Source organism: Hylobates moloch, unplaced genomic scaffold (assembly GCF_009828535.3).
Source record: "Hylobates moloch isolate HMO894 unplaced genomic scaffold, HMol_V3 SCAFFOLD_2, whole genome shotgun sequence".
In the NCBI taxonomy this organism is placed as follows: Eukaryota; Metazoa; Chordata; class Mammalia; order Primates; family Hylobatidae; genus Hylobates; species Hylobates moloch.
Window position 1 is genome coordinate 26694929 of NW_026652277.1, and position 14057 is coordinate 26708985.

At 37.3% G+C, this 14057-nt stretch overlaps 1 protein-coding gene across 2 annotated transcripts in view; it reads left to right on the forward strand.

Moving 5' to 3' along the window:
• TBCK (TBC1 domain containing kinase) overlaps window positions 1–9711 on the forward strand; it is a 271930-nt gene extending 262219 nt beyond the window's left edge. Inside the window, exon 26 of one of the 2 annotated variants that reach the window (XM_032172492.2) lies at window positions 5361–9711. In XM_032172492.2, the coding sequence (XP_032028383.1) occupies window positions 5361–5471 (111 nt within the window). In that variant the 3' untranslated portion in view covers window positions 5472–9711. The remainder of the gene's footprint in view (window positions 1–5360) is intronic. The other variant, XM_058432416.1, reaches the window with a different exon arrangement.
• The last annotated feature ends 4346 nt before the right edge of the window (window positions 9712–14057 follow it).

Here is a 14057-nt window from a genome sequence, read left to right on the forward strand (position 1 = left end):
CTAATATGCTGGAATTACCTGTTCCTCTCCTTCCTTATCACAAGTGCCTATGGTAGGGTATAAAATGATTACTGACCTGTATATTCACCTTCTTGGCTTTGCTCTGCTGCTGGTTTTATTTCTGTAAGTGAAATTAGAAAATACAGCAACCGGCCAGGTGCAGTGGCTCAAGCCTGTAATCCCAGCGCTTTGGGAGGCCGAGGCGGGCAGATCACGAGGTCAGGAGATCGAGACCATCCTGGCTAACACGGTGAAACCCCGTCTCTACTAAAAATACAAAAAATTAGCCGGACGTGTTGGCGGGCGCCTGTAGTCCCAGCTACTCGGGAGGCTGAGGCAGGAGAATGGCGTGAACCCGGGAGGCAGAGTTTGCAGTGAGCCAAGATCGCGCCACTGCACTCCAGCCTGGGGGACAGAGCAAGACTCCGTCTCAAAAAAAAAAAAAAAAAAAAAAAAAGAAAATACAGCAACCACTGCCTAATTGTTATTAGATATTATTACTATGAAAACCAGTTTTATACATTATATAATGCTATTATATGTAGTAATGTATTACTACACCTGCTTATTATAGGATAATTGCCAGTTTCTTTATTCAATACCATGCTCAACCAAAAGTAAAATTTTCATACCCCAAATGTAGGATTATTTGGAGGGAAAGGAATGGCCAGATAAAATGGAAGAGAGAAAAGACTTCTCTGTTTGAGCTTTGTCAGGGTCTTAGTTAGTCCATGCCAATTGTCCAGTCTCCAGTATCAACTTCAAAGTCATATCAGGTAACCTAATTATCCTGCCATGTGTTCCTCCCTAAATCTTCCAGAACCCCAAAGCTTTCTTAGTTTCCTGCTGCTACCGTGAGTTCTTCTCAAACCTGTGTCCTAGAGAGCCCAGTGAGAGACATGATTCTGTTCTACATACCTCATGAATCTTACCTATCATCAGCTTTTAATTTTTTGGCCTTAGTTCACCCACACTACTCTGTGGCTGCTTAAAAATCCCTTTTCTTCACTTATTCTCCTGCTACCGCACAACTTAACTTTCTCCAGGCAAACATGCCAGTCTCTTAATCCAAGTTCAGATGCAAGATAAAGAGAGAAAACAAGATAGAGTGGCACCCAGAAGAACCTTCCACATTCAGACACTGCTGTATTAAGGTGTACCTAACCACATCCTAGAAATGAATTCCAGCACCAGATCCTAAAAACCAGAGGAATTATGAAAATACAGAAGCTTTGCCCTCTCCACATGGAGTACTGTCCACAAAAATGAGGTCTGGAAGTCCCCAGATCCTGTGCCAGGAGATACCATATCTGGCCCCCTCATGTGGGATGTTGCTATATAGATCTTACAGTTTGAAGACCCCCATTCTCTCTACATGGGATGTGGCCCTATAGTGGGCCTTAGTGTCAACCCACGAGTTTTTATGTTATTTTCATTATTAATCAGTTGAGAATGTTTTCTCATTTTCATTGTGAATTCTTTGACCTGTAACATTTAGAGGCATATTGCTTAATTTAGAAAGAGTTAGAGATTTTTCTAGTCACCTTTTTGTTACCGATTTCCAGCATAATATTTACTGTCATCAAAGAACATAATCTGAATAATTTCAATCCTTTAAAAATCTGAGAGTTGCTTTTTTGAATGGTCAGTTTTGGAAATGTTTCACATGTACTCAAAAAGAATTTCATTATGAAGGCATTGGGTATTAGTGTTCTGTATCTGTCCCTTAAGTAGATTTGTTAATTGCATTGTTCAAATATTGCATCTTACCATTTTTTTCTGGTTCTTATTTCACCTACCATCATGGTGGATTTGTCTGTTTTGCCATTCAGTGCTATCACATTTTTATATTCTGAGTCTTAGTTATTGAATGCTTACAAATTTAGGATTGTCATATCTTTTCAGCAAATTGAATTTTTTATCATTATGAAATCTCCCTTTTTATCTGTAATAATCTGTTTCACATTAAATTCTACTATGTCTGATAAAGTTCAGCTCTCACAAATTTCAGCCCTACAAACACAGCAGCCTCTTCTAGTGCAAAGTGACTTGCTCTCCACATACACCTATAGGAATTGCAGTTTGAGGTCCCAGACAAACCTGACCTGCAAATGAATCCCATTATCTAATTAAATGACTCTCAATGCTAGTTATACATTAGAATCACCTGGGAAAGGGGGACCCTTTTAAAAACAACTGATGTCAGAGACCTGTCCCAAGAAACTCTATTTATTATTAGTCTGCAACAAACTCGGTTATTGCTGTTTACTAAAAGCAACCAGATGATTCTGCTGACTTTATAACCATTGGTTCAGTATGATATCCTGCCACCTCCACCAAGAATGTTGCTCAGTAAGTGTAGATTTGTAATTTCTGGGTGGAGTCTGCACTCTGTGGAGTATGCAGTCAAAAGCCCTGCCAGATGAAAAATGAAAGATGGAAGAAACCCTATACCCTAGATGCCTGGTTCTCCCCTGTCCCACTGTATATCTCCTCCATGTATGATGTGACTTATTTCACACTGTGGAAATCTACCCCAGCACATTCACAGCCTTTTCTTTCCTCCCTAACCTGTCAAGCTATAGCCACAAAGAATATTGTCTGATAAGTATAGCAATTGTGGCCATCACATCTGGATTCTCATTCCCTTTAAGAGTCAATAATGAAAGAGAAATAGAAGGAAAGAAGAAAGAAACCAGCTCCCCAGCCCCTGTTAAATTCAGAAACTCGGCTTATTAACTCTGGACTGCTAAGATCCCTAAACTTCTGCTTTTATGCTACCCATACTACTTCGTATTAATTGTCTGTTTGTTACTATCTCCCCCACTGAACTCTAAGGACTCCAAAAACTGGAACAGTGCCTGGTACCTACTTAGTAGGTGCTCAGTGAAATGTTTCATAAATGAATAACCAAATAACTAAGCAAAGAAATGTTTCCATAGCAGTAGAATAGATGCAGTCATGGTTTCACTGCCAGGGGCCAGTATTTAACATGGATAATTGAAAACACAGCAGAGCATCAGAGGAGCAGAACTCATAATCTTATGTGAAAACTCAACAGTTGCTCTTTTTCTTAAACACAGCCTGCTTCTTTTCAAGGCATCTAAACATTTGCTATCTCCTTGCACTCCGTTTCTACTCTTCTTAGACCTCCCACACAGCAGCAACCTGATTGTTGCAAAGTGCTCTGTTCTGCCTGCTTTGTCTACCATTTTCCAGCTCAGTAGCAGCCTAGTTGTTAGGGACTTCTTTACAATAACAGTAGAACTCTTTCCAGCTCTACAGCGTAGTTTAAGGGAGATTAGTTGCATGTACAGTCCTTCCTTACTCATTTTCTGATTTCCACAGTGTTTTGAAAGAACTGAAGGTTAAGACTGCTTATCCACAAGGCTTTTTCAGTAATGTTATGTTTATCTTAGAATTCTGGCCTAAATGGTAATTGAATTGTGCACGTAGGAGAATGCAGCCAAGATGTTTCAGTAATCATATGGTACCAGGGACTGTGCTGCCTGCACATGACTCGGGCAGATGAATCTGATGCTTTCCTTCTTAAGGACTGGGGTTCAAAGAGAAGTAAGAACAGGATGAAGACCAGCTCACACCGGCTCACTTGACACCTTTTGAAATACAGGAGCACTGTTTCTCTTCAACATTAGTTACTATCAAGGATTCCCATCTGTTAGGATGTGACATATGAACAGCCGTTTGAATGTCTGTGGAGCCACTGCAGACAATCACAGAGAAGATAAGTAGGGTCAGCAGCACTAAGACCCATTTATGTGAGTTGTTTTGGAGATTGCTAAGATCCCGGTCCAGCATTATGTATTCCACCTACTGACCGAGACCTTTATCCTTTTGGCTTAAGACAGTATTATTCAAAAAACTGTCCATGGGCCACCTGCTTTAGAATCATCTATGGGTGCTTATTTAAAAATACCTATCCCTGAGCCCCAGATCAATAAAGCAGAATCTCTGGTATTGAAGCCTTGAACTTGTCCTGGCCAAACCACTCAGCCCATTGTTTTGAACACTAAAGTTTAGATTGCTGCCTTGAGATCTTACTAAGTATTAAGCTTCAAATAGCCCCAAGAAGCAATAGCACTGTGAGCAGGTTAGTCATTTTTATTGAAGGATCTAAGATCAGGTTTTAGTAGAGACAGTAATTGAAAAGAACTTGAGGACACAAATACTCAATGAGGAGGAATAGGACACTACCAAAGAGAAGGAACAGAGATAAAATAGCCAAAGAGCCAAAGAAAAACTTCTTTACTTCATAATTTTGCCCTGGGTTTTATGGTCATTTGACATAGTTTAGTTCAATCCAGCAAACATATTGAGCCCCTACCATGTGCCAGGTACCAGGAAGAAAAAAATAGAAGGAAGCTCTTAAATGGATAATTTAAATAAATGAGGTAAGGCCAAAGATTGAGATTCATATAAGAAACTTTGGGAGCTGAGAAGCAGGGACCCTAATGGCAACTTAGCTCTAGAGAAGGAAGTGCCTGAGCAGGAAAATGAATAGAAGTTAGGCAGGTTTGAGATTATGTGTGGGGGTTACTATTGAGGAGGAGCTAAAGAGGGGACAGGAATTGGTGGGAAATGGAGCATGTGCCCAACATTGGACAATCTGCCCAAGAAAAGGTCTGAACATAAAGCAGTATGCTATATTGGGATTGGCACGCAGTTCAGGGATGCTTTAGCATAAAGTGCAAAGAATGAGGAAAGGCAATTGATGATCCTGGCTAGGTAGATTTGAGCTAAGTCGGATACATATATGTCTTGATAACTTTTACAAAGTCCTCTTGTGCTAGACATCTAGAAGGCTTCCTGGATCTGTCCTTCAAATTCATTCTGGGTTTGTGGACTCAAAATGTTAGTTGCGATTGCTCCAAAAACATGTTACAACTGGTTTATGGGCCCTCTATGGGACACTGAAGTGGACCATAATATCAAAATTTTTTCAATGTAAATTTGAGCTTGTTTTGACTATTACTGGAAGAATACCTAAAAACAGTAACATTAATGACCTCTGGAGAGGGAGGACTGGGAACAGAAGTGGAATGAGTTTACTTCTCCTCGTATACCCTTTTCTACTGAACTTGAATTGTTTACCCTGTATCACACATTCAAAAAAATCATAAAAGAGAACTAAAGAGACATTTATTCTGTAAGATAGAGAAATTGTCAGCATATAAGAGTGATTTAATTTATATTAATAACGAAGTTGACAACTTATTTTACAGCAGTGACAGCAATCATAACATTAAAATTAAGTTTGTCTTTCAAATTCTGAGAAAAACATGAGATTGGAGATATCTTCTGTATATACTCTAAAAATTTTGCCTCTTTTTTTTTTCCAGTTTGCAGCTCACCTTGTGAAGATGAAATATCCAAGAATCTGTATTCTAGATGGCGGCATTAATAAAATAAAGCCAACAGGCCTCCTCACCGTCCCATCTCCTCAAATATGAAGAACCAAGAGTGTGACTGCCAAAAGTCAGCGTGGCATCAGCACCAACAGCACAGTTCTTCATATCCATGCCACTCTCAGACAAAACTAGATGTCCAGATTGTTGCATTTCCGTAAAGTTTGTCATGAGACATTTTTTAAAATCTCATAACCCACATGTTCAGCTATCCACGCAAGAAACTTGACTGTACATGTATTGCTGAAAGAATTTTCTTAACAGTGAAATCTGATCATATATTTTTACCACACTGCCACAGAAAGCCCAAGAAATTCAGCTGACAAGACAGATTTAGCATTATCAAGAAATCCCAGTTGCCCTGAAAAAGCTGTCCTCCATTGTACTGAACAGACAGTCCTGTTGATTGTCTTATTTAGAAACATACACTGAATGTGAGCTGAAATCATCATCTTTCCATGATAATGAAAATTGAGAAACTATTCACAATGCATTCCTTATAAATAAATGCTACATTTAGTAACTCATTTCACCCAAAAAAGGTTGTGTGTGTGTGTGTGTGTGTGTGTGTGTGTGTGTGTGTGTAGAGGAAGTGGAGTTTATCCCATTGCAGAAAGTGGTAATACTTACTCCCAGAAAAATGAAATTTAGAAACCATTCATATTTGGTAGAATATTTGGTCAGTTCCTGTAGCAAAAATGAATGGCTTAAACAAATTTTCTAGTTTCTTTATCACACGAAAGTCTGTATAGTCAGTCCAGGGCTAGTATACTGGTTTCCTGATCATTAAGAACTCATTATCTTCTCTCATTGCTTTACCAACCTCAATACGTGGCGTCCATCTGATGGATGAAAATGGCTCCTCAGCTTCTACCATCACATCTGCTATCTAGAAGGAAGAGAATGAGGGAAGGAGGGAGGGGATGAAGAGAAAAGAAGAAATGAAAGAAGGAGGGAGGAAAGACAGAAGAAAAGAAAAGAAAAGAAGCGAAGCATGCTCCTTGCCTTTAAGGTCATAAACCAGAAGTTGCACACACTACCTCTGCTTACATATCATTGGCCAGAACTTAGGTGCATGGCCATACCTAGCTTTAAGGAAAACTGGAAATACAGTCTTTGGGTGGTTGATCATTTCCCCAGCTAAAAAAAATTCTTATTACTGTGTGGGAAGAAGAGAGTACATACTGAGGTACAGCTAACAACCTGTGCCTCTGCCACATTGTTTTTAAAATGAGTATTATAGTTCATTAAATCTAAGACATCTCACAATTTTAGGTACCACAAAGAAAAAAAAAATGAAGCCAAATGAATTGTGACACGTTGTCAATTAAAAGACACATTCCCTGGGAGGTGAAGGTCAGAGTTTGAGACCAGCCTGGCCAACATGGGGAAACTCTGTCTCTACTAAAAATATAAAAATTAACTGGTCATAGTGGCACCCGTCTGTGGTCCCAGCTACCCAGGAGGCTGAGGCAGGAGAATCACTTGAACCTGAGAGGCAGAGGTTGCAGTGAGCCGAGATAGGGCCACTGTACTCCAGCCTGGGCAACAGGGTGAGACTCCGTCTCAAAAAAAAAAAAAGATACATTCCCATTTCAGAAATCTGAAAAAAATATGCCTCTTATATATATGAAATATAGCATATCCTTTAATTATCTTCAATTTTGTTTTAATTAAAAAGTGTTCATTCATCTATAACTTATATTCCACTCCAATGTTAAGACTGCCTAGGCAGAACATTTCAATAAGAGCCTCAATTCAGCTATCTGGGCCATGGTTTTGTTGTTGCTGCTATTGTTTATTTTATTTTATTTTTTCTTTGCATCTACTTTTTAAATTGAGATATACTTACCATAAAATTCATCCTTTTAAAATGTACAATTCAGTAGTTTTTAGTGTATTCACAAAGTTGTGCAATCACTATTATCCAGAATACTTTCATTGTATGCAATTGTCTACCTGATCAGCAGGTATTCCACGTTAACCCCTCCCAAGGTCTTTGATAAATTTTTGTATATGGAGTGAGGGGTCCAGGTTCATTCTTGCATATGAGTATCCAGTTGTCCCAGGACCCATCCTGTTTTGTTTGGTTTATTCAATTTATTTGGTCATTCACCAAATATGTTTTGAATACCTACTATATATGTCTAAGACACTAATATAATCCATAGTTATATCATTTGTGGTCCTTACCTAGTTTACAAGGGAAAAAATGTGAGAATTAATGAGAACAAATATTTACTAAGATTTCACCAACATTGTTTTTGGGCCATTGTCTATCCTCTTGAGAGAAATACTAAGACCTCCTGTCCTGGCAATTACTATTCTTTTCCTTCAATCTTTGATGACTTACCCGAGTTCATAATCAGAATGCAGCATTGATGATCATTCTGAGTCTTAACTTTGCCTTACTGAGAAAGCAGGGAAGAGAGGGATGGAGGGGCAGTGATTTGAGTTGAATAAGGTGGTAGGTAGTAGGAGAGAATGAAGACCTTGTGAGGAGAGCTATGTAAGAAGATAATAGTAGCAATCCTCTGTCATGATTTTGCATTTGATCTTTCTTAAAACTTGACACATTCAGGCTTATTCCAAGAAATTGAAGTTTTTTAAACATGAAAATTATAATATTTAATATTCTCAACAGTGAAGTAAGAAAGAGCACACTATCACTGCCATGTTTATACACAGGGCATGTTATTTCATGGTGGATGATACCAACAAAGTTGACCTCAACAATTATTTGTTAGATTAAATGTATATAACCCAGGATTTATTTGAGTTCCTTTTTAATATATTATTGATTCCTACACGATGACTATCAGCACTGTTTCTGGCTCTACCTGGAATGCCATAACTACCACCACCAGCCCACACAGATATACATACACACACACACACACACACACACACACAAACTCACATACATAAACATACTTATTAACTCTTGATAATCTAGCAACAACAGTGTACCTCCTCCAGTCTTCTCTGGCTTCCCCATGCTGCATTAAGAGCCTCAAATCTACCAAAGCATTCCATTCATACTTCTAATAATAGATTTATTAATCATTTTGCAATTGTTTGTTTATATTTAGGCCCCTATTAAAATATGAGCTCCTTAAGATCAGGAGCTATAATTTATACCTCTTGCTACCTTCAGCTACCCACCACATTGGATATGCTCAATTAATATAAAATTGAATCTCTAATCAATTTTAGAATCTCTTTGAAGGGAGAAAAATAAAAATAACCTGTGGTAATTTTTTTCAACTGCCAAACTTACCTGGTACCTGATAGTATAGAAATAAATTGAAATCTCAATTCACAGAGTGAAAAAAGGATCTCTGAAGTCTCATCCAGCTCTAAAATCTGATAATTCTAGAAGCTGGAGCAGATAACTTCCAAAATAAGGTAATTTAATCTAGTTGCATCCTCTTTTCAAAATACAGAAATGTTAGATTCAAAAAGCATATTAAAAATAACTAATGCTTAACCAAGTTTGAAAGAAAGAAATTTCTTGATGTCAGAAATGAAAAGGACCTGAAAGGCACAGCTTTTAGGCCCGTGGGATATCCAGTATCAATATAAGCCCTAGGAACTCGGGTTTTGGAATGCATATAGAAATAGAAGACATAGCTTTGGACCTTCTGGGTGGGAGTTCTAATTAAGACCTCTTATGAAGTGACAGTCTCAAGGAACTCCGCTCCATGAAATGACGAGACATAACTTCCTGCCAAATTAGGGGAGCTACAGAGGAGATTGTCATTGGCCTGGTTATTCTTGATGAAGGAAGAAAAATCTATTATAGACAGAGTTGTTCAGTGGAAAGTCTGGGGTAAGTTCCTGATTTTAGAACAGGCTTTAGTGCACTTTAAAAGGAAAACAATGAATTATATAAAACTTTTAGAGGACACAGTGGTACCAGATTTTTGTTCAATTCCTGTGCTTTCCTCCTCCAGATAGTTACCAAAAAATATTCCTTTGAGAATTAGTATCAAAAGGATTCTATAGCATCTCAAAAGAATCTTATTCACTTTGGGAGGCCGAGGCGGGCAGATCACGAGGTCAGGAGATTGAGACCATCCTGGCTAACACAGTGAAAACCCCATCTCTACTAAAAATACAAAACATTAACCAGGCGTGGTGGTGGGCGCCTGTAGTCCCAGCTACTCAGGAGGCTGAGGCAAGAGAATGGCGTGAACCCAGGAGACGGAGCTTGCAGTGAGCCAAGATCGCTCCACTGCACTCCAGCCTGGGCGACAGAGCGAGACTCCGTCTCAAAAAAGAAGACTGCTGCCTTGACTATATAGACAGGGTTGGCAGATATTTCATTTTATCAGTTGTAACTACTAATCCCATTGTTATACATGCTGGCCCAAAATACAGCTATTATTAACCAAATAATGCATTTTTCTTGATAAATGTTGATTAAATCAGATTGGAAGCAAAATGGTAATATTTATGATCGATTTTAGTTTGGATGTTCAATGTCAAGACCAAACACTCTTCAAAGCTACCAACTTCAATTTTATGTGGAAAACTAATGGTGAAGAGTTTCAAACTTTAACTGATACTTGACATTTAACAGGATATGTAATTGCTCACACACAACCTTTAGGTTTTGTAATCCAGTTTTATCTCATACAATATTAGAAACAGTACACATTGTAAATAGCTATTTTAAAAGTTAGCCATATTTTATAAAGTCACATGTATTTATATCTTTTCTGAGTAATTTTCTTGTTAATGCCTTATGATAAGTGTTTGTAACATGAAAACTAAACTTGGATCTTGGCATATTCAGTGTTCCATAGATAGATTGTGATATGCATAGCTTCTACTGTGACTTTCAGGCCTAATGTCTCCTCTTAAGTTGTTATTCTTTAATATCTTTTCTCATTCCTTTCAGAGGGCCTGTTATTAGTTTGCATTGTCTGCAGCATTTCAATAATACTGATCTGTTCTAATAAACAGTTCTAAATACTGTTCTGTTCTAATTGGTACCAAAGCACTGTATTGCCAACATTTCTAGATATTAATCCCCTGGGTGGTGGGGGTTAAAACACTGTTCTGTCTTGGCCTATGACTAATCTTGGAGCTATAACAAATGCATTTAAAGCATTAGATCAGATTCTAAATGTTGCTTCCTGCCAAGCTAAAAGATTCAACTTTTACTCTCATTATATATGGATGTGACTTAAGAAACAGTACCATGGCCTACCATTTTTTAAAAGACTATACTAGTGTGATCACTAGCATTAAAACCTTAGATAATCCTTGCAAAAGAGACTTAATTTTCTCATTAACCTGGAAACCTATTCTTATTCTGTTATTAATTTTTTCTCAATTGTATTAGCATATTTTCAGTCCTATAGAGTAGAATGATTTAGTATTCTAAGTCCTGTATTGCTCTGGAACTGGCTCCTAGTAACTTGAAAGAGCTGAATGTTCTCATCTCTTCTCAACTCCGTGGTCAGTGATCTCAGGTTAGTAGCTTATAATCAGCCATGTCAGGGGTATTTACACCATAGAAATAGGCAAATATTCCAAATCAGACTCTTTTTAAAACTTTTTATTTATTTTTGAGAGCCAGTCAATAACATTTACTAGTGCATCATTGATTCAATCATCATAGGGTCATTATATTTTCTGTAGATTATAAATTATGAAAGTAAAAGGAATGTTAAAGATTATTCAATCCAAATGTCATTGTTCAAAACAATAAGAAAAGTGAAGATTTTGCAAAGATCACATAGCTAGTAAAAGGCAGATTTAAAATTGCAATTCTGCTTTTCTGATTCTTTGCCTATTTTTCTGCTCACCATATACAGATAGAGAGAGTAAGGGGCACCAATTTCAATTCATTACATATTTATTGCAGACCAACTTTGGGTCAGTCACTATATTATATGATGTGTGGGGTACAAAAATGAAGCACTGAAAATGTCGATTAAACTGACTACTGACTCTATTACTTGGAAATGCCACTTAGTATCAGCCCTTAGAGAATGGCACTCTCACCTCCTCACCTTCTTCACACTTTCAAAAAAAGAATGCATTTGAGCATTCTTCTCTGAGGGGAGAATCGCTATTTTCAGGAACTCTTGCTATGTTTTAAGTTACCTTTCACCTTCAAGGCAACCTTCCTCAGAAAAACATCCCTGGTAGAGGAACACATTGTCTCTGTCTACAGTACAGTCCTTGATATACAGGATCAAAGTTGGCTTTTAACCTTCGTTTTCTATGTCTTAGCCAGGGACCAGGCTTGAAGAATAAGAAAAGTCCTCCTGTCAGTTTCCTAGTCATGTGTGGAAAGTCAAGGTGGGGGAATGGGGGATAGCTAGTTTCTGGATCTATTAATCATAAAAGAGAAGAAATAGAGGTCATTTAAGTCATTTGCTAACTTTAAAATATAGTTTTATGCTCTGAGGTAAACTATCCTGATAATTTATTATTTGCCAGATAGCATATATTTTCTAAAATTATCTTTAAGATCATTAATAATTCCATATATCATGCATTCATAGCCACAGACTCCATATAAGGTCATTAAGGATTTGAAAGGCATGTGAGAAATAGAGCTATTGGATAGAGGCCAGATGGCACAGACGGTAGTTTGCAAAGTGATGTGCAACCAAGAAGGGAATCATATCATTGTTGAATAAGTAGGATTTACGTAAATGAGGAGTTTTTTAAACCTCTGGACATATTATATTGTCATTAATTACATATAGCAGTATAAGATGATAGGATAAAACATCTGTCTAAATGTAATGCCTAGTGTGACTATTTTAACTCCCTACTCTGAACTTGTTTCCTAATTTTCAAAGATCTCGGGATCTGCTCCCATCCCACACTGCCCTAGTGTGACTGTGCTCTGGAGAGGCCTTCCTGAGAAGCCTTCTGATGAAGACCTACCCTGAGCAACTGGCATAAACAGGGAGAAGCCATTTCCAGGGATTTATCCATTTACCTCTGTAGCAAAAAATAATATATATATCACAAATATTGACTCGGAGGTAGGCGGTTAGTTTGAATTGTTTCTCAAATTACTCTGATAGAGGTAATAGGTATTAAAAAGTTTTTAACCCTACTTTGGTTTACGACAACTCAATGACTGTACAATCCTCCTAAATAGTGGTTTATCTATGTTTAGTTTTAACAGGATCTTTTTTCATATTAACTACTGTCACATAGTCATTTTGATTTCTGCCATGATTTGGTACCTAAAAAGAAGCATGAGAAGAGTGTTTTCCTGGTAATGAAGAAACTTTAAAATATCCCCCCCTTTTTTAAAAATTAACTAACATGAATCCAAACAGATGAAGTCTAACAGCATCGCAGGTAATAGAGAAGGACTAGACTAGTTCATATTTCAAAAGTAAATATACCTACAGATATTCATAATTATTTAAAAAAACGCAAATAGATTGAAGCCTCTATCATGGCTGATGCTTTACTAATATTTTACAAAACACACTGGACATGAAATGTGATAAGGCATTTAAGCCCATGTCCCAAAATACATTTACTTGTAAGTCACATGTGTATATACGCTTAAGTGAATGAAATAATAAAAAGGAGATTATTTTAATAGATTAAATCTTAACACTCATTTAAGTGACATGTTATTTTAACATGAATCCTATGCAGCAATATAACTATTTAAAATTTCAGCGGTAACTTATATAACTTACATAAAGCAAGATGTTACATATTTGTAAAGAAACCATCCCATAAAATGATAATAGCTCAGGCAGAGGCTGACTATATTAATTGCCCTATAAATTACTAACTCTATGGCATTCTGAAATGAATTTTAAATTGCCCTGTTTGATTAAGTGAAGTAATATCAAAATTAATATTAAAGTTAATTATTGTCAGCCAAGTTCTGTTATTGCAAAAAAAAATTAATAAGGAAATTAATTGTTGCAATTACTTAACCCTTTTAATTAGCTTGTTCTGCCCAGGACGTTAACTGAACCACTTTTAAAAAGCTGTTAGGCATTTATTATAAAGCCTGATTGAAATTTTATGTGAGTGTATTATTGGATGTGTACTTTATTACTTACCAGCTAAAACTAAATGATGATTTTTAGGATCTGAATAAAATACTAAATTAAATATCTGATACAAATTAGTTGTATAAAAATAACCAAATGAAAACAGAAAATTGTGAAAGGGACCTACTGACAACTCCAAAGGTTGTCATCCCACACATAATACCTCTACCAGATACTTGTTGGTCCAGGTCATGATAATTGTATTGCTCCTTGAGAGCACATGAGCGCTTCAGCCATTTCAAGGGCAGGTGAAGCCTCAGCTCCTCCATGACAGCTTTCCCCTCAAATGGCACGAGTATTTTTTGTTTACCCAGATCCTGGAAGGCTGGAATGAGGAAGAACTGTGAGCTGAGGTTTCAGGTTGGTTGGCATTTGTTTAGTGGTCATGGTTAAACTTTCTCAAGGATCTTTCATTTCACAACACTAAGTTTCCTTAAGCCCCCCAGAATTACGGTAAATCCTACTTTATGCAGCACTATTCAGGAAGCTCAAACCTCCACAGTGGTCAAAATAATGACTGTCTTCAAAGCAGGGTCTCCAGATTTTCAGTGTCAGCATTTAACCTCCAGAC